This window comes from Chaetodon trifascialis, chromosome 7 (assembly GCF_039877785.1).
Source record: "Chaetodon trifascialis isolate fChaTrf1 chromosome 7, fChaTrf1.hap1, whole genome shotgun sequence".
Taxonomy (NCBI): domain Eukaryota; kingdom Metazoa; phylum Chordata; class Actinopteri; order Chaetodontiformes; family Chaetodontidae; genus Chaetodon; species Chaetodon trifascialis.
Genome location: NC_092062.1, coordinates 3953945 through 3979322, shown reverse-complemented (window position 1 = coordinate 3979322; position 25378 = coordinate 3953945). Strand labels below are relative to the sequence as shown.

At 39.9% G+C, this 25378-nt stretch overlaps 1 protein-coding gene across 4 annotated transcripts in view; it reads left to right on the top strand.

Moving 5' to 3' along the window:
• The window catches only part of grik2 (glutamate receptor, ionotropic, kainate 2), a 325805-nt gene that overhangs the window by 70278 nt on the left and 230149 nt on the right, over window positions 1-25378 (top strand). For all 4 annotated transcript variants that reach the window (XR_011602371.1, XM_070967098.1, XM_070967096.1 and 1 more), the window contains exon 3: window positions 21336-21503. Coding sequence is in view for 3 of the 4 variants with exons in the window: in XM_070967098.1 (XP_070823199.1) it covers window positions 21336-21503 (168 nt within the window). In the remaining variant the exon portion in view is untranslated. The remainder of the gene's footprint in view (window positions 1-21335; window positions 21504-25378) is intronic.

The window sequence follows — 25378 nt, the reverse complement described above, 5'->3', positions numbered from 1 at the left end:
CAGCACAGGGTATGAACATAGCAGTCAAGAAAACAGATTCCCGTCATCCTTTGCGTGCAAGATAAGTGCTGCCACAAATCAACCTGCTAAGAAAATTAATGGTGGAAGTATCGATAATGAAAAAGAAATTGAGGATGTTCCATCGACTTTAGGAGCTGATTTCTGGCAGCATTTTAGTTTTCATGTTTCAAGAACTAAAAATGACAAAAAGGAAACCGACAAACTCATAACAACTTGCAAATACTGTCGGAGGATGGCCAAGTACATGACAGGAAACAGAAAAACTGAAAATCACAAAAGCGACAACGCTTCAGCCAGGCCAGAGGAGGCTGTCTGAGAGCTGAAGACATAACAAGATGCATCAGTGAATATATAGTAAAAGACTTAAGGCTGTTTTCTGCGTTCGACAATGATGAATTTCAGAGGTTAGAATTGAATTTCAGAGCACGCTGGAGCCAAAGTCTACAATTCCATCAAGGCCACACTTGAGTTGCACAGTGATAGCAGCCCTGTACCAAGAGACAAAAATGACAGAGCCTCAAAGAAGAGTGCATCACAATAACCACAGATGGATGGACTTCACGAGCTCCTCAGAGCTGCATTACAGTCACGGCTCATGTTACGACCCACAAATGGGAAATTAAAAGTTTTTTTTCAACATCCCTGAGGATTTGAAATCTGCTGTTTTGCAGTGGGAGCTTGACATGAAGAATAACAATAGTCATCACGATAATGCTGTTGTTACAGACGAGCACAAAATACAGATGTAGTGGTGAAAGAAGCCGGACTGTGCCCACACATGAAGTGTTTTATAGACATATAGAAACTTTGCTTCACAAGTGGGTTTAAACATATGCCACTCCAGCTGTCTGCTTGGTCAAGTGAGGTGAGTAGCCATTGTACCGTGACTTTTGGTATCGTCCCTGCTATCCTGCATCAAACTAGGCCGCCCTAACAAGCATCTCTCACGATAGGAATGACAACTTGTACAGGCCTACTAGTTGCATGGCAACTAGTGGCATTTTGTAAGATTCACAGCAATTGCATTTTGTCTTTAATAGTAGTGCTGTTAGCTAAAGTTAATGGTTTCCGAGGACAACTCAGTAGTTTAATTTGTTGGTGAGATGGAAACGCCATCATGGAGCAAACAATGCATGGTTGAGGAGAAAAGCAGGGTTTTAGGAAAAATGGATCAACACTTACTTGGTCGCACCTCAGAGGACAGATAAAGTGACCTTCATTATTGGCAAACAGGTGAATTCTGTGCTTGAGGAAATCAATAGTAAATGCATTATCAGACCAATCAAAAATCCTATGACAAGTTTGTTTTCCTGTGCAGCCCTCAATTATATGCCGCTTGCTAAATTGGCACCCAGTCATGCGAACTTTCAGAAACCCTAATCCAGAACACTTTGCAAGCAGTTATGAACACTTTCCTCACAGCATACAATTTTACCCAATGATGAATAATAACAACTTATGGTAAAGGCCTTACTCCCAGTCATAGAACTTATAGCATACCATATCTTTATCAAGGACATTTTGACTCGACAAAGGTCTAAGGACCTAAATGCCACGAATGAAGTTGGTACAACTGATTGACAGTGTGCATGATTAAATATTTTCTGGCTGTCTCTGCTGAATAATAATGTAAGCCATGCTTTAAAAGTAGCCTACGAAATGAACCACTTCACACACTGATAGTTGTTATATTTTTTTGCTTACATTTATTTACCATGATGGTAATTTTTGTACTAAATCCATTTAATAGGCCTATTAACAGGGGAACAATGTTTTAGCTTTCATCAATTTCTGCACTGGGTTGGAGATATGAGCGCATCTTGAATGAAATTGACCACAAACATTATCCTTGCACGATCTAATCTGTGGCATTTCATTCAGACACTGTCATTCAGCCTTTGGAGAAGATTTCTCTTACCTCTTACTGTTTCTGCCATTTTCTCTTCCTCTTAAGAAACTTTAAACCTCTTAAAAGCCCTCTGCCCTACTGCAAGTAGGATCTCTATCAAGCACTGAGATGCTTTGTAACTTATTTTTTTACCAGGATCTAGTCTTATAAGTGAGGGGCAATTCTTAGAAAATGTTGTAATTTTAAAAAAAAAATTGTAAATCACAAGGAGCAACTCTGGTGGCCTAGAGCAGTTGCCCACCTGTCCTGTTGGTAATCCAACCTTGCAGATGAGGCTCTGACAGAAACCTTTTTGGTTGTCTCTATTCTTTCTGGAGTGGCAAACTTCGTGATGCCAAAGGTAATGTCATTTTCAATCCTGGAATTCTGTCTCAGTTAGCTTCTGTACAGTCACATTTACCTGTGATACAGGTTGTGAAAGACCAAACAGAAAAATGGAATACATAGATGGAACAGCATCTGGTCTGATTGCACCAATGGAAACCTCATACTATGTGAAAAAGTAAGCCGAGCTAAAAACTATGTACAGTATTTACTGCCTCTATGGTTACATCTGAAAACCATATGATTTCAAAGATTAACTGTGTCTGTGGGGTTGGGAAAAGGTCACATCAGAATATCTATGCTACCAAAATTTATTGTAGCCACTATAGGTCTATATCACACAAGACAACCAGTATCACGACCAGTTCTGATATTGCTAAGCACTGTATACAAACAGACTGATCTGATCTGATTTCACCAACAGCACTACTTGCTATGAGAACAAGAGGCAAATAGGAAATAGGTTTGCCTCCTAAAACTCCACAAGCCATCATGTTTAGTATCAATAGCTGACAGAGGTTGTCTTTAAACTTAACAGTAAATTCTCCACAACTGGTACTTGCCGATTGTGAGGTCACACAAATGTGTGTCAGTGTGTTTAAAAATGCCATTCTATTCCTGTAAATGTTAAGTATCCAGTCCAAATTGTAACAAACAAACAAACAAACAAACAAATAAAAAATCAAGGTCAAATAAGGTCATGAAAGCAGTGCTCTTTTCATTTACCCATATTTCTACTTTGAAGGTGCCAGCAGCAAAAGGCAGTTCTCTTGCTATACTGAACCAGCTACTTCAGGAACCACCTCCTCTCCCAAGGTCTGTGTTTCAAGAAGGAATACATCATACGTGCTGAACAATTCAATTCACTTGGAGATGGAGCAAAAAGTCTGCCATCATGAAATCCTCTGGTTGCATCCCACTGTCTGCCTAATGATCTGTCCAAGAATCCTCTGCATTTTGCTTGCCTCTGCCATTGTGTGAAGAACAAAAGATAGAGCTCACACCGTGTTTACTTTCTTACCATCACACACCTGGTGAATCAGGTAAATGAATAAATAAAGCAGGTTTGCTTGTCGAATTGTCTGTTTCCAAAAATAACAAAATCTGTTGGATACAGCTCTCCCCCATTTCACTGTCAGAAATGGGTTAGGGTAGTTGTACAAGCCGATATCACAAGCACTCTTTAAAGCAAATGGAAGTCTGAAGGGTCCCATCAAGTTAAACTGAACTGGCTGAAGGACACAGTGTTTTCATTGAATCTTCCTGTCCATATTTTCCATTTATCCACAAGTCTTCATTTTTTTACTGAGTTATCACTGCCCTTTTTTCCTCATAGTTTCTCACATTATTCTGCTTGCATTCATACATCCCCTAATGCCTTTGCATGTTTTTTCTTTTTTTTTATTGCCTCCATCTGGCCTCTTCCTGCCCTCCATCAACCACCCCCCCCAACCCTGTCTACTGCAGCAGAGCCTCAGCTGTGATAAAGATGGAACATGCTCTTGGAGCTCGTCATGCTATGCTTCCCGTTCTGCAGCACTGATATTCTGACACTGATCGCCATCAAACTGTCAACAACAGACAGGGACTGAGGGCTGAGGTTGGGTAGAGGTGGCGAGGGAAGCTTGTGCATTTTTCCTCATAAATAATTTTCACTCAACAGAAATGATGAGCTGAAACAGGGTTTACTATTAATTTCTCTCTCTTTTCTTCTTTGGAGTGAAAAAATTGAGATGGATGATGCCTGATGTTTTCCAGGGCCCGCCAAAGAGACGTGGGAAAGACCAGTCTGTATTCGTGCAGGGCCCTGAGTTAAGTCATGGCCCGGTGAGGAGGGATTAGGCAGGGCCTTTATTCACTTCATGGAGAAGGATTAGGCTGACATGTTGCTCATGAACTCACTGGAAGGGTTCAGATGAGTACACAAGTCATCTTTGCGTTTAACACTTTCCTGGCAGTAAACCAATCGCAGCAAATATAAGGTACTCATCTGTCTTTTGCTGTCTCTTTGAATTCAGAAACAGATTAGTTTGCAATTTACTGTGACATCCTAAGTATTGATCTGGGTGCCAGTAGTGATTCAGTTTGGGGAACTGAAGCATTCATGCAGGAACAAATTTCTTATCTTTCATAGCCAGATTTGCTAAGCAATGGAAGTCCATCATTGTTCTTGTGATAAAATCAATTTGAACCGGGAACTATGATATTAAATCCACATTCAGTGTAAAACTGATTCACTGATTTGTGTGAATGTATGCTTATTCTGAGAAACCAAACTCCAGGTTCATTATGAGATTTACAAAAACAGTCTCCACACCTATAACCATGAACAGGGCCGGAGTGGAACTGCCTCAGACCAGCCCACTTTAGATCACGACCTATTATTAAAATCAAGTATACATTTTAAGTCTACAACAGCGCACTGTTATGTAAAGCCTTGTAATTGAGTGTATTTTACTAAAATATTTCCAATTCAGTGCAAGCAAGGGTTGCTTCACAGCAGTGGCGAACTGTGAGCACTACAGCTGGGCCTTCACCTCAGCCCTCACTGCCAAGAAAAGAAATCATCGCGGAAAAAAAGAAACAGTACGATGAATTGAAAGCGTTCAACAACTGCAATCCTTTAATTAATGATGACAAGAATGTAAACAAATAGACCATAACATCAATAATATTCTCCGCAACAAGAAACATTCTCAACAGTACCTTCATAAAACTGGAGGCTACATTAAATAAAAATAAGCCAAAATCTGGAAATATAAAAAAAGGTAACCCAGAACGTGACACTGCTGACACCGACACCGAGGCTTCATCACCATGGACAGCGCTATAAATCACGGCGCACAGCAAGCCATACACACATTGACAAATAAATTCACGAGCATCGTCAAACTATACAATTTCAAATGCACAATATAGAAAAAGTTACACAAAGCTGGTAGCTGGAGTTTTTTTTAAAGTTGAATTGAAGTGCAAATACCTCTCCATGTGCAATTACGCACGGCGCAATGAATACTTATGTCAAAAGTCACAATTTTCATAGGTTCCACTACACCTCCTTAATTCTCGGAAAGGGACAGAAAGGGGGGAGCCATGGGGGGGAATAAAAACCCTCTAAAAAACAAAAGTCCAACCACACACTTCTGATAAGTTTGATAAGTTTACATATTGAATTAAAGGCAAAGGAATTAAAGGCGCATTCAAAGGCGGATTTTTTTTACAGACAACCTCCGCAATAAATACAAATTACTGAATGTCCACTTGGCCCGAATTAATCACTTGAAATAATAATCAAGGTGGCTTGCAACATAGGCCTTCCTTACATGAAAACGAAGTCCATTTGTCGGTCTTTCTTTGTGAAGTGGGTGATGGCAGCGTCATAAAGTTTGTCCTTTGACTTGAGCTCCAAAAGAAGTCCTTTTTCTATGGACATCAGTGCCAAAGCTCCCAGGCGATCCTGTCCAGTACTGTTTCTGGCGTGCGTCTTGATGCGCTTCAGAGCCGAGAAAGAGCGCCCCATAGAGGAAAGGCCGCCTTGAAAAAGGCGATGCTAACAAGCTAGCCACAACTTCGTTCTCGTCTTCCGCCATTTAATTGTCTCTCACCGCTCTCACCACTCTGCCCGCCTTTCGGACTTCACGAAGGCCGATGATCTTTTGTTTTTGTCCCGCCCACTTAAAATCAAACCGTGATTGGTCAATTTTCCCATCACTCTCCAAACCAAAACACATAGCTTGGCCTTCCCCTGGATTCATGAAGTCCTAACCAATTAATGAGCCAGCTAACCGGGCTTTGATAGAGACGGAAGATTCTGATTGGATAATATGTTTCAGGACAGTAACCCTTTCATTGCTGATGTGAACTTGACAGTAAACTTCACTTTAGAACATAGATTAGAGAAAATGTATTAATGTATTGTATTAAATTAAATTAGATAGATTATATATAATAATTTAATACTTATATTTTTTGGTCCAGATTTTTTAAGGCCTTCTCTGAAGGCCTAGAAGGCCCTGAAGGTTCCCCCCTGCTTCACAGTGTAGATTTATATCAACATGAGTGCACAACCTCAACATTATTCTTTACAACACATCCTTTTCAACAATATCTGAATCTATATTCTGTTCAATAAGTGTTCGTTTGGGCATAGAAAGTGGTTATATTGGAACTAATGCTTGCTTGTTCACACACTCTGTTACAACAGCTCACCTGTTCCTTCCATACTGACAGAAGCAATCCCCTCATCACTACTGGCTCCTGGCTCTGCTTCCGACACTAAATCACATTTTAAAAATGGTCATAATTCTCAGCACAAATCTCCCCTTTTTACAAAGCCTTCCGATCAATTCAGGTCAGTTTCATTAATGTAGTGCTGAATCATCTAGCATCTCAGGGCACTTTTCATATAGAGCAGCTCTACACTATACTCTTCATTCAATTAATTGTAATAATATTCACTCAACGAGCAATCCTACCTGCCCACTCTGGACATGTGGGCTCATGGCTGGTGCTTGGAGCTGGATCTTGCTTCTGACTCTGAGGGGCTACAAGACAAAGTTTCCCAGTTATGTGGCGTTGCATCATACTATAATTTAAATAATGGACATTGACATGATAATTAATTAACTTGAACAGTGGTTTGCAAAGTTCAACATCTTGTCGTGCCCGTTTCATCGTCCTCATTTGCTGTTTGCATCCGCAAGCTCGTTTTACTGAAAAAGTTGCCAATTTTAGCACACTTGGCTGCGTCTGTTTCCAGAGCTTTCCTCTTTTTAATTCTTGCCTTCTCCGCGCCACCCTTGCTCTTTGTATTTTCCATCTTTCAAACACCACTGACCGAGTGCATGGACGTGTTACGTCAGGGTGCATCTGCAAAAAAAAAAAAAGCCCTGCCAATGGAGGCGAAGGCGGCCCAGGGACAGCGGTAGCAGAATACATGATCAAACCAGTGACATGACTGAACACCAGCCAAAAGAAAAAAGTGAACGCCGGCCCTCATGGCCCAAACATCGGACAGGCCCACCGGGAATTGTCCCAGTCCTCCTGATTAGCCACCCCGGACCTGACCATGAACTAAAGAAGGCAAGGCAAGCATTCTTCTCAGAGATTATCAACAGAAACTGTAATAATGCTCGCACTTTGTTTTCTGTTGTGGATAGACTGACAAACCCCACAGCATCAGTCCCTCCTGAGCTGCTATCCAACAAGTCATGCAATGATTTTGCAGCCTTTTTTACAGATAAAATTTCAAGGATAAGACAAACAGTGTGCAGCTCCAGCTCAGGCAAAATGATAAGTCCATCTGTGCCTCCAGTTAATCTAGCACATTTTAACTTTCTAGATCATAAAAGGCTGACAGAAACTGTATCACACTTAAAATCCACAACATGCTGCCTTGATACTCTGCCAACAAACTTTTTAAAAAATATTTTTCATTGCATAGCTCCAGAGTGTTGCAGATAATAAATATAGTTCTCTTCAGTCCGGTCAGTTTCCCCAGGGCTTGAAAACTGCAGTAATAAAACCTCTCCTAAAAAAGACTAATCTGGATGCTTCAGTAATAAGTAACTACAGGCCAATATCAAATCTTCCCTTTCTAGGAAAAATTATTGTTTTTCAACAAAAACATGCTTTCATGATGCAGAACAATCTTTTTTAATGCATTTCAGTCTGGATTTCGTCCACACCACAGCACTGAGACTGTACTTATCAAAGTTTTAAATGACATACAATTGAATAATGATGCTTCTAAAACCTCAGTCTTAGTATTATTAGATCTCAGTGCTGCCTTTGATACAGTTGATCATGACATACTTCTTGACAGACTGGAAAAGTGGGTGGGACTTACTGGGACTGTACTACACTGGTTCAAATCCTATTTACAAGATAGAGACTACTCTGGCTCTATTTTCGATTCCGCCGGAATCACAAATCCTTTATTCACCCTGAGGGGAAATTGTTTTTGTTGCAGTGCTCCTTTCAAGAATAGAATTAGAATAAAATTATAAAAGACAGACAGGAGAGAGAACTATATATATAAAAAGCAAATATAAAAACTAAATATTTATATTGAGAATATATATATATATATATATATATATATATAAACAAAATATACCACAAAATATAGAACAGAATATAAAACAATATATATAGTGAGAAAAAATGAACAGTATGTACAAACTGGTGTGCAAAGTAATACAAACGCATGTCATGAGACATGAGTGACGTCAGTCTCCTCCTGGGAGAAGTTTGGGCGTCGGACACTTTCCTGTTGGGTCTCAGTCATCCTCAAAACTTGCCATGCGCCTCGCCAGTGGTGTTGTGAAAGGTGAGGCGAGGAGCTGTTGTGATTGGTAAAAATTTGACTCGGCTGTGTCAAACCCACTCCACGCCTTCTCCTCTCTCTCTTTCCAAGTTGCGCCGCTGGGTGGGACTGAGATGAGAAGGAGGAGGAGATGCGCCGGCGGCGCAGCACACGAAAATACCAAAGTCTGCGCCACCACGCCCCATCGGCGCAGTGGACCTGACTTTGCGCCGCGCCTGCGCCGTGACGGCGGCGGTGGCGGAGTCAAAAATAGAGCCCTTTGTGTCAATTGGTGAGCATGTTGGGTGCCACAAGGGTCCATTCTTGGACCACTTCTTTTCAATATCTACATATGTTGCCCCTAGCTCAGATTATGGAGCATCATAATAGTCCTTATCATACTTACGCAGATGATATACAACTTTATATTTCTGTGTCATCACACAGGGCTGTGCAGAGACCTTCAGAGGGGCGGGTGCTCAAAGTTAAAAGGTCACACATGGAGCACGAATTTGAAACACCATACAGAAACATACCTTGCAATATAACCGGTTGAATGGTAGCAACCCATATTCAGAAAGAATGTAATATGCCTCATATATCTGTTAGAGGCCAGTGCAAAGCAAAATTAATCTCTGTTTTACCTGATGGGGTACACTGAACAGCTTCTGTTGAGGGGGTTGGTGAGGAGGCTGCTGCTCATACCCTTTCAAAAATTGTACTGTCTAGCCACGAATTTAATCCATTCATAATCTGCCATTTATTATTCCTAGGGCTAAATTAATAAAGTAAAAAATAATTAAATGATATAGAAATCATGTATTTAAATATTTTTGTGCTTTTATTCAGTTTGACTATCGACTTTGTACAAGACAGCAAGGTTCTAAAAGTTATATAATTTGTATGCATATTATATTTAATTTGTGTGTAAATGTTATAAACAAACAAGTACTGATATGTTTAAATGACAGGCTGAGAAAATCAAAATTCACATTCTTCTAATATTGTTGTATTTATACTGTAATAGTCCAAAATATGTGAATATGCATATTGCATAGTTTCAGTAAAATAACATGTCTGTGCCTCATTGCCTCATAAACATAGGAAAAAAACGGCTTGACAGTAAAATAACACGATATCTCTCTAATGCACTTTGCCCATGACAAGAGAAACATACAGAAACAAACAAACAAACAAAAAAGCCTGACATACTTTCCCCCACAGCACGCTGTGTGTGGTTAACTAGCGGCTATAACTTGTGAGAGGTGTGTGTGCAGAGTTGGACGACACAGAAGATGCTCATTACTCACTTCACTGCGTCAGTCATCTTGCAAGAATACACCGTGCACAAGCGAATACGCTGCAAAGCCTATTCACCGGACCACATGTTTACTGCCTCGGGTCTTCTTCGGTTTCGCGAGAGTAGCAGTGGCCGTCTCCACCAGTCTCCTTGGGCCACACAGACGGACTTTCACACACACACACACACATGCACACACACACACACACACACACACACACACACACACACACACACACACACACACACACACACACACACCAAAAAAAAACAAAAAACACTTTGACAAAAGGGCACTTTGGGCATCAAGGGGCAAAGGGGCAGGTGCTCCAGCACCCTCATGTCTGTCCAAAGAAGACATGGAAAAATTTGTTCATGCATTCATTTTCAGTAGGTCGGACTATTGCAATGGAGTCTTTACTGGCCTCAACAAAAAATCAATTAGGCATCTACAGCTGATTCAAATGCTGCTGCACGAGTCCTTACAAACACCAGAAAAATGGACCATATCACACCAGTCCTCAGATCACTACATTGGCTTCCTGTGAGTCAAAGAATAGACTTTAAAATCTTACTGTTGGTCTACAAAGCATTAAATGGTCTAGGACCAAAATATATTCTAGATTTATTAACTCCATATGAAGTATCCAGACCTCTCAGGTCATCAGGGACAGGTCTATTGTGTGTTCCCAGAATGAGAACCAAACAAAGTGAAGCAGCTTTCAGTTATTATGCTCCTCACCTGTGGAACATTCTCCCTGCACACCTGAGGTCTGCACCAACTGTCAGCTCGTTTAAAACACCAGTTTGGAACATTCCACATGTAAACAGGATGATTGGTAACGGGTGATAGTATCATGATTGGGTATGAAAGGAGCATCCTGGAAAGACTTCAGTCATTCACAAGCAAGGATGGAGAGAGGTTCACCACTTTGTGAACACATGAATCCATAAATGATATTAAAACATAGACTCAGAAACACTTTCAAAACTGTTGTCAGTAAACACAGTTTGTTTGAAAATTATTTTGTTCTGTTTTTATTTACTTTGTACTAGGGATGGGAATTGATAAGAATTTAACCTTTCTGATTCCATTATCGATTTTGCTTATCGATCCGATTCCTTATCGATTCTCTTATCAATTCTCATTTGGTGAGGAAATAAAAGAGTACAAATGGGTTTGTTTGTGTTAACTGTCTTTTATATTTTCATCTCTGCACAGAAAATATAACATATAGAGTATGCAAAAATGAAGCAGAACTACACTGGTTATAATAACAACATGCAACTCTGACAGAACTCAAATTTCTCACTTTCATTTGAACAGATATGCCAGATAAAATGCAACGAATTAACCTACTGTAATTCAGGGGCATCTACAGTGTCAAAAAAGTGCAAACCTTTCACCACAAATCTAGTGATCACTCTGTGACATTCCTTTATCCTCGTCTCGGTCATTTTACTCTTCCCTGCCTCAGTGAAAGGAGTGGATAGAGGTGCGCGAGGCCTGCCGGTGCCCGCTGCAGCCTCTGAGCCAGCCTGACTCTGGCAGTCATCATCATCTAAATTTGATGGAAGGATATGGAGATGATTCATGTGGCGAAAGCAGTTTACAGTGAAATGGCGCTAACCTTAACACAACAGACACGGCTTGTAAGAGTTCAACATTACCTTCGGCACTAATAACAGATGACGCCCTGGTGTTTGCTCTGCCGCTAGATTCACAAGCGTCGCTACGTAGCGGATCAAACACACATTCCTGCAAATGAATTGCATGCTGTGTGGACAAATGTTTTAGCATGTTGGAGGTATTTCTCCCCTTTGAAGAAATGGAAACTTTTCGCGTGAAATATAGCCATACTTTGGAGCGTTTCTGCCTCAACGCCATATCGGCTGTGTTCTAGACCAAAACAAAGCAGCGTGCGTGACGTTATGGCGCATGTGAAAGACAGGCGGAACTGATAAGCAGAATCGTTAACCAGGCAGGCAAACGATTCCAAGGAATTGAGCTACTGGGAGCCGGTTCTCAAAAAGAACCGGTTCTCGATTCCCACCCCTACTTTGTACACACATGTCCCAATGTTTTTGAATCTGGCTGCAGAAAACTACGCCACAGCATAAAACAATACATGTTTTAGTAAATGGGACATAACAAGTTGCCAAGTCTTGTTATATATAGGACTTTTGGCCTCTGCTTCTTAAGTCGCATGTTGTGGGTTGCAGTTTATTGGGCTTGTTCTAAAAATATGGCTGCTTGTGAAGAAAATCTGAGATATATGCACACCATGCAGACCGAATACAATGACCGAATACAAAACACAAGAGTGAATGAGTGAAGTCAATAAAGTTTTATTGCTTTGTTGTGGTTACTGCCGAGTTAAGAGGTAGTTTTCATAGGTTTTTAGTTTTATGTTTAGAATCCAAAATTTGATTAATTTTGATATTGCTCTCAGAAATATGTACGCTTTGTAACTAAGCTGTTTGGTGGGTTGTTCTAAATCAAGTTTAAACACGTTTCATTTTAGAATGAAGGTGTTATCTGAGCTGTTGTTAATGGTGCGTTTAATTCCATCCATCCATTATCTATACCGCCTATCCCTTTCGGGGTTGCGGGGGGCTGGAGCCTATCCCAGCTACAATGGGCGGGGTACACCCTGAACCAGTCGCCAGCCGATTGCAGGGCCACATGCAAGGACAAACAACCATTCACACTCACACTCACACCTACGGACAATTTAGAGTCATCAATTAACCTAATGAGCATGTTTTTGGTCTGTGGGAGGAAGCCGGAGTACCCGGAGAGAACCCACGCATGCACGGGAAGAACATGCAAACTTCACACAGAAAGGCCCCGCCTGACCCGGGGATCGAACCGGCAACCGTCTTGCTGTGAGGCACGCGCACTACCTGCTGCGCCACCGTGCAGCCTGCGTTTAATTCATACCATATAATATTGAGTAATGAAGTTAATGGAGCACGTGATTCTCCTTAGTTTACCTTCTTAAATTTAGCATTCTGATTGGCTTTTTGGCTATACAGACTAGATGTAATAAGATTACATCAGGCTTTGTAAGTAATCCAACCATCACTCATTTACTGAGCCTGTTTACACGATGGCTGTAACAGGCCATGTTAATGTAGGACTTCTTTTGGTCAAAGTTTCAGTTTGTCCAATACTTTGGGTTATGACTGAGTGCCTACACAAATAATAATGACATTTTTATCAGCCTCTGTTGTATTTTGTGCTTTGTCCCAGACAATTGTTGTCCTTACCTTGGGGTGAAATACAATGAGAGTATCTTAAATTAAAGCATTTTATTAGAATATCCTATGAAAGCTTTAATCCAGTATGTTAAAGATATGCTTCTGGAATCTTGTGCTTTTTTACAGTCCTCCCTCTTGCTGCTGGCTAAGAATGATTGATAGATGTCTAAATTTGAAACATTTCTTTTTAACAAACAATAAAAGCCTGACTAGACACTTTGTATGATCCATATACTTCCTAAATGATGACAGATGTTGTGCTAATGTCCTGTGTGCTTTTCTCTTTATGTACATATATTTGTCATAATAATGGTTGAGTACAGGGACTACTTCAACAGAGCTTTGTGATTACATATTTCCACCCTATAGTATGTAGACTGCCAGCAACAATGAGTGACCCCAGGCTCAGGAGAGGTGTGACTTGTTAATGACTTGATGAAAATACTGCCTTAAGGTAAACAGTCTGATTACTGGCAGAAAGGCATTTCACTGAATGGGTTCATAAACAGTCGATCAACTTTCTTTGAGTACAGTTTTTGTGTTTTCCACAACACCTGTAATGTTTCTTTCTGTCTCTACTGTACCACATACTGTGTTGTACTTTCTTGTATAACATGAAATGCTCCTGAACAGGAAGTACAGATTTCTGCTAATGCCAATACCCCCCTGGCAAGCTCTGACGGTTCCTTGGGGTTGTAATGATTACACTGACTTCAGTGCTACTACCAGTGTCATAATGAATCATTTATAACTTCTGAGGGGGTTCAATCAATTGGGGAGTATGGTGTGGGAGAGGGGTTTGATGCATGGCCTGATTAAGACATGGCTTTGTGCTTACAGCACATATGTCCATACATGGACTTAATGGATTAGTCTCAACTGTATTTTTTGTGTCTGTGAACCACCATGGACTCAATGTTCTGTGGCTCAGGGCACCCGCCAGTCACTGTGCTCCCTGGATAACAGGGTAATGTGTTCTGCAGACCATGATTTGTAACAAATGCTTATCAGGCAGCAGTGCTACAGCATCATTACTGATTTAATCACCTTTTTATAACAGCCTAGAAATAGATAATACTGTGATCTTCCCTGAAATCCCCATCTTATTTTAACAGACAGATATCTGATGTAGATTCCTGAATCTAAAAATCAAGTAACAGTTTGGAATAAAGTGAAACACAAATACAATGAAGCGACAAAGCAAACATTAGGGTATTTGCCAGTGTCATTGACAGCAGAAACCCATGTGTCTCAATTTATGTGTCTTCATGATAGAATGACATGTTTTTCAAAATCACTTAACGTCAGAAAAGCCTGTCTGACAAGTAAATAACAGCTTTACATCAAGCCAGCATACTCACATCAGAGAATATGTCCTCTAGCTTCTCTTTTGGGATATAAATGTGAGAATTAGAAATTAGGATAACACTGTTTAGATTCATGTTGCACACATACATTGTTGGTGGTACACTACACTGTAAAAATGCAAATAGTAATAATTTCAGTTACACCTTAGAATATGATACACAAAAATGTGAGTAGTTACTGGGGAATGACTGAGGAATGAATGAGATATAACCTGATGATTAATGTAAGTAATTCCTGAATATGTGATTGAAGGACCATATTTTAGATAATGATAAGTTACTGGAGACCAGACCGGGAGATACTATATTAAGACACTTAGGTAGTGATCATAAATATCTCTGAATCAACCAGAGATATTATTTAAAAATGTTTTCACTGTTGGGGACTGGACACAGCCTGCTACAGTGTGTGTTGACTATGCCCTTTGTTGCTGTTATTGGTGTGTTATTGTGTCATATTTTTATTGGTAATATTCTTATGTGTTTTTATGGGAGGACTCCATTGAATAAGTAGCTTAACAACATGAAAATAAGAATGTCCTCTTTTCTATAGAAATGCTTACGTTTGCATGTAAACTAGTGGGTAAGGCATCTAGTGGAAATTTTCTCCCTGATTATTTTAGTTTTTGTTTAATGATTGCACAATATAATGGTTATAGAATAATTTAGTATGCTTCTCAGTAAACCTCGCTTTCACGCTGTCATTTTGTCTGCTGGGTTTGATCTATGAAAATGAAGGCAGACTGGTCATCAAGTCAGACTGGCACCATTTCTATCTGCTTTCATGTCTCCATTATAGATTAAAGGAATGAATGAAATCATGTTTTTCTTCTACTCCCCCCTCCACTCTGACACCAACCCCTGCTCTAGTTACTTGTTTGCACAAAGCAATACTCAATCTATTTTTGTTATAAACTGTGAGGGTTTCCCTTTACCTCTTCAATGAACACGCTTCTTTCTTCCCGGTGACCAGGCGATCTTCTGTAAATGTAATATGGAGTACACTTCTAAACTCTAGTTTCATGACTTCCTGTTAATTCACAGTGTTGCCGTCACGAATGCCTGGATCAGACTACACAGTTTTTCTGTCTTTCACTATGGTCACCATGTCAGATCTAATTAGTATCTTTAGTGCCTTTTCAAGAACCTAAAATAATAAAATTTTAACTGAAATAAACGTAGCAATGCCACAATTTAAAAATCTACCTTTACAAGCTTAAAGGGTGCTATAATCTTGTGTTCATAAGAGAAATATGAATAATCAGTTTTCAGCCAGAAGTTCCAGTCGTCCATAGTGATTTTTGAGCAGCTAAAAATGTTTTCCTCCACTGGGCTTCCTGCCCAACAACACCCCTTAGCATTTGTAAAAACTGCTTGGCTCTGAGTGGTTTATTGCCTAAGTGCTCTCTCTGATCAATCATGGAGGCAACGTTTTGATCACATTTGGTTAATTTTCAGTGAGCGCTCTGCCTGTTGAGATTGTTATGCTTAAACAAATCTGGGGCATTTTAAGAAGGTGGTGATTGCTGCAAATACTGTGGTCACTGCGTGTCCAATGTCATTTTATCAGACTGATGAAGTGCTGATTGATTTCTCTCTTGACTGATCACTGTTCTCTGGCTGTGGGCTGGGCAGCATGCCTTGAAAGGACTATTTTCCCAGGAGGGTTATTCACACACACACACACACACACACACACACACACACACACACACACACACACACACACACACAGTACACTACAGTACACACAAGAGTAACTGACTGTTAAGCTTTTAAAGTTCTTTTTTATGATACTGAATGTATGTAGATAAACTCTCTGAGTTGTTGTAGGTGGAGCTCTTTCCTTCTTGTGCTCAGCATGTTAGCTGTTGGTGCTAACAAACTGTCATCTTTTTTTCCAACAAACTGGAATTATATGGTATAAAAGGGAGGAAGTCTGGTTGGAACTGAGGTGCAACGAGCAAGCAGCAACCACATGGCTGCTGTGAGAAACCTGTCAGCCACGAAAACAGACTCCAAACATAGTCTTTAAATCTTAATATCTCCTCAGTGGACCAATTAAGAAAGTAAACACAACAAACTAAGAATTTTTGTAGGTTTCATCAGTGACTTCTTATTTTGTTTTGATGAGTTTTGGGTCATGACATAGCAAAACTGGCATTAGCAAGACACCAGTGACATTTTCAAACAGAGACAGTGGGAATATTTTAGCAGTTTCTAAATATTTTTTTTTTACTTACTACTTATTTTTTGGCCATTTTTGTGCCTTTATTGCATGTAGTATGGAGGTGACAACAAAGGTCCCCACTTCAATTTGAACTGAGGATGCTGCAGTCCAATGCTGTCTCGACCACAAAGGCACATGGGTGACCCTCAAAATGAGTTTTATGGAAATTATGTTTACTTACAAACGCATGCATTTTGTCACGTGTTTTGTGACTAAAGAAATTTCTCTGCAACAGTTTTTCAAGTCATGTATTCTTACATCTTATACTACATTAGGTCCTAGAGAGGTGTTGGATGGCAGGCATACAAAGAGCATCACAAGTACCAAATGTGGTAAGGCCTAGGCAACAAAAACACTTTGTTTTAAGGTTAGATTAGGACTAGTTAGATTAACGACTGTGGTTTCAGTTAAATGTTAAGCTTACAGTCACTGTTGACCTTACCATTATTTAACAGACAGTCTTTCCCAAAAATTATCCAAGTGCCTGAAGTGCCTACACCGGCTATGAAAATGTTAATTATGCTTTAGTTGCCATGAGCATGAAAACAAATGAAATACGTTGACAGTAAGCTGAGCAGGAGATGGAGTCACTCTTTTATAGTTTATCCTCATTAGGGCTGTGGTAATGACAGAGCAGACCTTTTAACAACTTTCTCCAAATCTCCGTGCTAAAAGGTCATCTGGGAGCTGCAATAGATCAAGTATTTTGTAATTATCTGGTATCTTTTTTTTTTTTTCATTATTATTGTGATTAAGAATTTACAGTGTTTCATGAATCAGAGCAATGATTTTCTTATTTTTTTGTCTTTTGGTTTTCTCTTACTTGAGAAATTAAATAATGAAATAATAAATGAATCAAATGATAAACTTTCTGAATGTTTTCTTATTTAAAAAGGTTAAATAGCGAAACATTTGTGAATGAGGCCCATTGATTGAAAGAAGTCTCAGAAGTTGGTAGGTTAGAATATCTAGAGAGAGGTTTGAAATAGAATAATTTAGGATTTTAAAATGAATCCAAGTCCTAAACCCAGAGTCAGTCATTAAGTAAGTCATTAAGATGAGAACAAGCAAAATGTCGTCACATTGGAGTGGATTTTCTTTCTCTTTCCGTTCCTCATCACATTTATTCTGGTTCATGTCCACATCCATAGAATATTTATTCATATTCTAACTTACTGACTTAAACAGTCACTTCTCTAACACCAGTTCACCTTTGTCTCCATATTTACAGGCCGAATTCCTCTCAATGGAACTGCGTTTCTAAGCAGGAAAACGGCATCTTCTCATGTGTGAACGGACCCATTCCAAATGTGCAGCTTTCCAATTATAGCATATCCCACTTAACTGATTCTTATTAATTCCTTCAAACTCATTATGGCATGCAAAATAGGGCTTTCCTATGAGATGAATACTAATGAAAGAAGAAACTTCTCAACAGTGCTGCTGTTGTCAGGGGTCTTTTTGTTTAGTTGTTTGCTTTAAGGTAGAACACACAGACAAAATAAATGCCTGTGGAAAAAGAGCATTTCTTAAGGTTTCGATAGCAAAATCACTGTAAGGGAGCATTGATCAGAATCTGTGATAATCACTGTTGACAGGAGGGACCTACAATACTTGTGCAGTAGTGTGTATGGATTACGTCTAGACTTGAAGAGGGTCTAACACTAGAGTGCTTGTAGTTGGAGTAAATAAAGCTCCCCCTGACTGACACTGAGCCACTAGTGCCAGGCCATAGGGCTAACCCAAACAAAACACTTCAATCTCTCACCATTGCTCTCCACTGCTCCCCAAGGGCTTCACTGATTGATTTGCCGGCCAATCAGAGTGCATTGATCTCAGAACCTGACCCCCCCTCCGCACCCCCAAATCCCCAGGCCTCCTCTCTGTCCATTCATCTGCTGACTGTCAGAAGTATACACTGAGGGGCTGTAGCTGTGGAGACATGCACTTTTAAACACACTTCCACAGCTTGCTGAAGAAATACACTCATTTAGTTACAGAATCCTTTCTGGATCCAGTTACTTTTGCTATGAAGGAGCTTGTCGTTCATATGAGCCCTGTCTCATAGATTCAGTTTCTGTACAACTAATTAGCAACAGTAAATATATTTTGAAGGAAATGTAATGTCGACTGAATTATGTTTTGTATTGATATAATGAGGACATTTTGTCAGTTAATGTGCCTGGCAAGTCACAAAAATGTTGACATTGAACATATGTTTACTGACAACATAACAACACCAAAACAAGAAATCTACTCGAGATAATGACAGTATTATTCAACTTTTTTATGGTTATGTTTAGACACTGAGAGCACTTGGTTAAGCTTAGGAAAGATAGTGGTCTTTTTTAAAAAAGAAAAAGTCAATAGTAATCTCAATCCGTCCCTAACCTTAACTAGAGTGCTTTTGTCGCCTAAACACGACCATGGTCACAAACCCTGGATTCTGGTGCCACAGTCCTTTACTTTGCACACCCCTCATTCAACCCAACCACTGCCCTGCAACTCCAGCACAGTACAAAAAAATCTAGTTTTTCATTCACTCTTAATCATAATTCAGGCAGTGATTACGTTTGCCAGCATAACGTATTCATGAATGCAAATTAGTTATATAGAGATGCAATTTCAAGCAGAGCGGGTGGTTCATAGACAGTACCATGATATTAAAAGCTTGATTGGTTAAGTTCTTGAGCATATATGTTTTTTCCATTTTTATATTTCCTGCACAGAAAGTTTTTGGCAGTTGGAGAATTTTCATAGCTTGGGATGTACATAAAACTCTCAGTTTAATAGTCAGTACAAGGTTAACGACTAGATTAGAAAATAACAGCTTTTAGAACGAAAAGTCAGAGATAAAAATCAATATGCATAAAAACATCAGGAGAGAAGTCTAATACAACTCTCAAGTATTTTGGTAATGGTCAACTAATTGCAGAGAGAAATCTACGCTTCTTCAAGGCATAACCTCCTTAGAACTGTTACCATATTTAATTGCATTATAATAATTATTTATGATGTTTTTTTGTTTGTTTTTTTTCAAAAGTGAATCAGGTGGTTTCTGTGTGTCCATAAAATAATTGTGTCCTTAAATAATTAATTAAAAATCATGTATTTAATCATGTATTCAAAATGTTTCCATAAAAGTAATGCTCAGAATATCCCATTAATAAGGGTCCTACACACACTGACACTTATCTTGATACATTCATTTACATGCATGTCTTTGTTGTGTGTCGGGACACACTGTCAAGAAACACAAATTGGGAAAAAACTTCTGCAAACAGAAGTATAAGAAACTGTTCTGCAAATGTATAATATACGACTGACATGAATTCATCCAAGTGTTCAAGTTTACTCTGATAACAATTTGACTTTGTCAAGTTTAATGAAAATGCCACAAGCTTCTAATTACATGGAGAGAAAACCAAGCAAACACAGCCTGGGGTTCAAAAGGTTAAAACTTTGCTGTGTGTACTGGTAATGGCAACCTAAAGCTAAAAACTACTGCGATCGACTGGCGACCGGTCCAGGGTGTACCCTGCCTCTCGCCCATTGACGGCTGGGATAGGCTCCAGCCCCCCCCCCCACAACCCCGAAAGGGATACACGGTTTAGAGAATGGATGGATGGATGGATGAAGCTATAAACTAACAGAACCTGATTAAACATTTCACAGTTAAATCAGTTCATCCTGACTATTTGGGCACAGTCTGCTGTAGGGAACAATGTTCATAGTCGACAATTCTGCAGTACACAGTTTACTCCCACAACCTTGACCAGACCATAGTTGCCATATGAAGAAGGACGTTTTTTTTTAAATGTTGGCAAGGGATGGGAACAAGAGTTATCGCTTATTATTATTGATACAGTGTTGATTCATTGTGTGCCAATAAGTGCAATGATGAAGCCGTTATTGATGTGCAAAGTCTCATGTGTTACAGCATCCACAAATGCGTTACCACGGTAACACATGACTAAGGAAGCCTAAAGATGACTTTTTTTCGGTAATGTGCAGGGAAAAAGGAAAATAGGAACGAATTAATGCAGTGACAGTGTGTTGGTGTGTGGAAGCTTAGGAATTACTGGAGTCCATCTTTTGACAGAGCTTGTAATGTGTTGAATGCGAGTAAAGAGTAATGTAACTAATTACTTGTGGTGATGATTAACTAGTAAAATAACGTAATTACTAAGTAACAAGTTATTCCATATATTTAGAAACTTTCTTGGCACTGCTCCCTTATTTATATGTGTACTTGATGTGTCTTGCTCTTATTATTAATCATGTAGCAACTTTAATAAAAGCTTTTTAACCTTTAATGCTTAAATGAAGCATTATGCCTTGATTTTTGGGGGGAATCCACTTTCTTTGATGACAGCAATAAGAGGGTGTAGTTATTGGAGTTTTCCTTTCCTTTTCTGTCAAACTGATCATAAAACGTTTTAAGGTGGAAGCCAATTTTCTTCTGACAAAGCCAGTTTACTCAGATTGAGACCCCTCTATTGACCCTATTTATTAGGGTAACAGAAGGCTCTCTGTAATCATCATCTTTTCAAATTGTGATAACCAACTCTGATAAATCACGAATAACAGTTGTGTCTCTTTTTCTTTGACAGGGGGGATATTTGAGTCCATTGAAAGTGGCCCATCAGGTGCTGAAGAACTAGCCTTTAAATTTGCTTTAAACACAATCAACAGGAACAGAACCCTACTGCCAAACACCACACTCACCTACGATATCCAAAGGATAAACATCTATGACAGCTTTGAAGCCTCAAGGAAAGGTATTTATGCGTTAATCTTTGGAAAATCTGTCTCCGGTGTTGGCATGCTTTTGGTTGCTCTTTCTTAACATATGTATATATATTTGTGTGAGTAAATGTGTTTATGTGCACATATGCTATGGCATAACTGCTTTGCATTGTAAATGCATTCCCAAGCTGCAGTGGCTTAAATTGTGACAATTATAATCATGGCTGAGTACTTCAATTGTAAACAGAGAGAATTGATTGGTTCCAGGTAATGACTCAGCAGCAGTAATTCAAAGATCTGTTTGGCCCCCAGAGACAGCCAATAAAGTGCTATAATCTATCAGTTTTGTGTGTGCATCAGGCTGACATTTCAAGTCTCTTATCAATTACGGGCCATTATATCCTGTCTCAGTGATTTAGCCAACTCCCTTATATCATATAAGGTGATTAGAGTGCACAGTCCAGTTAATACAAAGAGTTGTACAGTTGTACAAGTACAGATGTAATGTACGAGATGACTAATTCAGCCCCCCCAAATAAAGCATTAGTGTGGAGGTTGGCCACTGATGCTGGCTCGTCTGGCTTCAGTCTGCGTTCCAGTTCATCCCAACACACACACACACACACACACACACACACACACACACACACACACACACACACACACACACACACACACACACACACACCACTATATATATATATAGTGTGTGTGTGTGTGTGTGTGTGTGTGTGTGTGTATATATATATATTAGTGCTGTCAATCGATTAAAATATTTAATTGTGATTAAACATGAATGTCATAGTTAACTTAATTGCACATTTTTTATCTATTCTAAATGTCCCTTGAATTATCATTTTAATACTCTGAACAACATGTAGTGTTATATTTCACACTAATATTCTCACTTTGAGCAGTCAAATGAATGAATCAAATCTGACACAATTTAACACTGTCAATAAACAGATGGCAAAAAAATAAATATTTGGTCACAAAAAAGCCCCTTCAACAGCCCTTTCTAAGGGATCAAAACAGGGTGATACAAGATAAAGTTACAAAGTACACATCATTGTAAACTAGGACTCAGGCTATAGTGCAGTTAAACCATGGCTTAAACTTTCCTTTCTTAAGTTTCCTTTGAACATACAAGCATCCATGTGTCTCTGTCAAAAGTCATCCATTGTCACCTGGTTTTGACACGGAGGCGGCGGAGAATTCACATTCGCCATGTGTTTGGCCATGAAGTGGTATTTCAGACTGGATGTGCTACGTTGATAATTTAGTTCACACCAACAATACACACAGATAACTTTGGTCTTGTCAGTCAACCCATCTACTCCTTTACAGCTAGCGAGCTGGCAAGACCAAACACGTGCGTGGGGCGCGCCTATTGTTTTGTTTCCGGTTTACAACTGAATCCTGTAGTTTTTGTAACGTTACTAGCAGTGGCCACAGCTTATAAAAAAACTACAAGTTCACTAGGTCACAAAGAGCGTTAATCTCACGATAAAAAAAATGACGCTGTTAAAATTGATTTGCGTTAACGCGTTAATAACGCAATATTTTTGACAGCACTAATATATATATATGTAGACTGTGTCCAACAAGGCTTTCCTGTTGAGAGGATAAGGCTAGTGTTATTCTATAGTTTTGTGATTGTCAACAAATCCCATGACAAAGCAAATGTGAAAGATTTCCTCACCCCATCAGCCCTCACCCCACCGGTTTCTGCTGATGATACAATCTTTAAAAATGGCTCAAAAATGTAGAGTTTCATTTTTAAAATGTGGCTCCATAATTTCCTAAAACAGGAAATACAGTTATACAGTTAGCTCTTTAGTTTCTAGCAAACTTTTCTCAAATATGGGGAAATAGTCCCTCCACTTTGTATAGGTTTTGCCCTTTAATAGGTATTGCTATTAGGTTCATCCCTGCGAGTATGCACAGTCATGACAATTTTCTTGTCTGCCACTGTACACTGTACAGTTGCCTCAGGTCCTCATATACAGTATGTAACACCACTGACACCTTAGTTCTGCTCCCAAATTTTCTTCAGCATGAAGAAGTCAAGTAAAGAACAGAGGTGAAGATTAGCAGATTCAGCAGTAGGGTCCTTCTTGAGGATGAGACAGACAAGACAGACTCACAAGCTAATCTCCAGTGGTGAGCTCCCAAACATCCTGGAAAGGGAACCAGATGGATAGCATGAAGGGTCAGATCTGCACCTTTTCCAACCCCCGCCATTGTCAGGAGTTGCAGCAGCTTCCTCCGTCTCCGTGTCAGTCTGCCGGCTGCCAAGGACTTTTCCAGGACTTGCTGAGGATCATGAGGAAGGTGGCCTCATGACGCCAGAGGAACAACCTGCTCCTGACCTCTTAGGCAGGGACGTTTACAACCAGGAGCTGCTGGCCGAACAGTCCCTGCTGTGACCCCTCTTCTAGCCTTGAAAACTGAAAACGGCAGTTTCCAGGCATGAGCCTTTTACCAGAGTAGCGCCGAGATGCTCACTCCTGCGGCAAATGCTACATATTCCACACCAGTTGCCGCAACTGACTTTGCATTTCATGAGTAATAAATCCTTGCGTAAAATGCGTATTGCTCACCAAAAAGAATTATCACCAACCTCCCACCTATCAGGGTGAGTTAGTTGTGATATCTCAGGACAAATGCTGATACTGTCAGGCGTTTCCTGCACCATGGCCAGCACCAGCCCTATCAAGACGGTGCCCTACACAATGAGGAACAAAAAATTGTTTCACACAGCAGTGGAGAGGGCTATGAGCTGGCTGCAAATTATGTCAACTAATGCTCACTGATGTGCGTGTACCTGCTTACACAGCACTGGAAAAGATCTAGTCATCCTGGACAGAGATAACAGCCCTGACAGCAGAGCTGGTGGAACTTCTGGAACAATCTCTTGGGTCCCTCCAGGGATTCCCGTTATTTTCTCACCAAAGAAAACTGGTAGGATGAGGCTGATTCTGGACCTGTCTCTATCCAACTAATACATTATTAAGCCTGTCTACATACTGAAAATCAGAGATGTGCTGGAATGTGTGCATCTCAGACATTGGTTCACTTCCAACCTGAGAGATCGCTGTCATTCCCTGATTCAAAGAATTCCCGCAATTCTCCAAGGAGTACAATACCAGTACAACTGACTACCATTTGGCCATACTCTGGCTCCCTCCAATTTTTCATAGTTAATTGAAATGGTGCTGGAGCCATTACACAGAAAGGGATCAAGGTTTTGTTTTACTAAGACAACCTAATCCTTATGGCTCCCTCCAAGGAGAAAGCTGGATCCCACACAGTGGAAGTCAAAAAGAGCTTTGTGCTTCCCATTCAGTCGTTAATTTACCTGGATGTGCACATGAACTCCGCTATCATGAGAGCAAAGCTTGCCTGGTATGGATCTACTTAATTCTGCTGTCATGCATTGTGCCACAGAGAGACTGATGACACTGTCACTGATGCGTCTGGTGGGTATAATGTCAGCAAGCCATGTGGTTGTAGCCCTAGGGCACCTCCACTTGAGAAAAATCCAGAGGTGGTCTGACCGTCTATGCCTCGACTCAGTTTGGCACAAGAGGAGAATGTTGACCACCCCTGTCCCCCTGTAGTCAAACCTGACATACTGGAAAACCGATTATGTTCTGTTGATGGTGATGCATATTGGTATATATGGATTCATGAGGGTAGGGATGCATGCACCAAGGAAAAGCCCACATGGAATATTCATTTTCATTAGTCATGTAAACTGCTCGGTAGGAATATTGTCTCTTTTAGAGTAGTCTGAAAAGTCAGAAATATTTTGTGCACATAAACCTTGTCAGACTTCCTCATATGAGGTAAGAACCATCTTATCTTAACAATCTTAACCAATCAACAGAACAAGTGAGTTGTC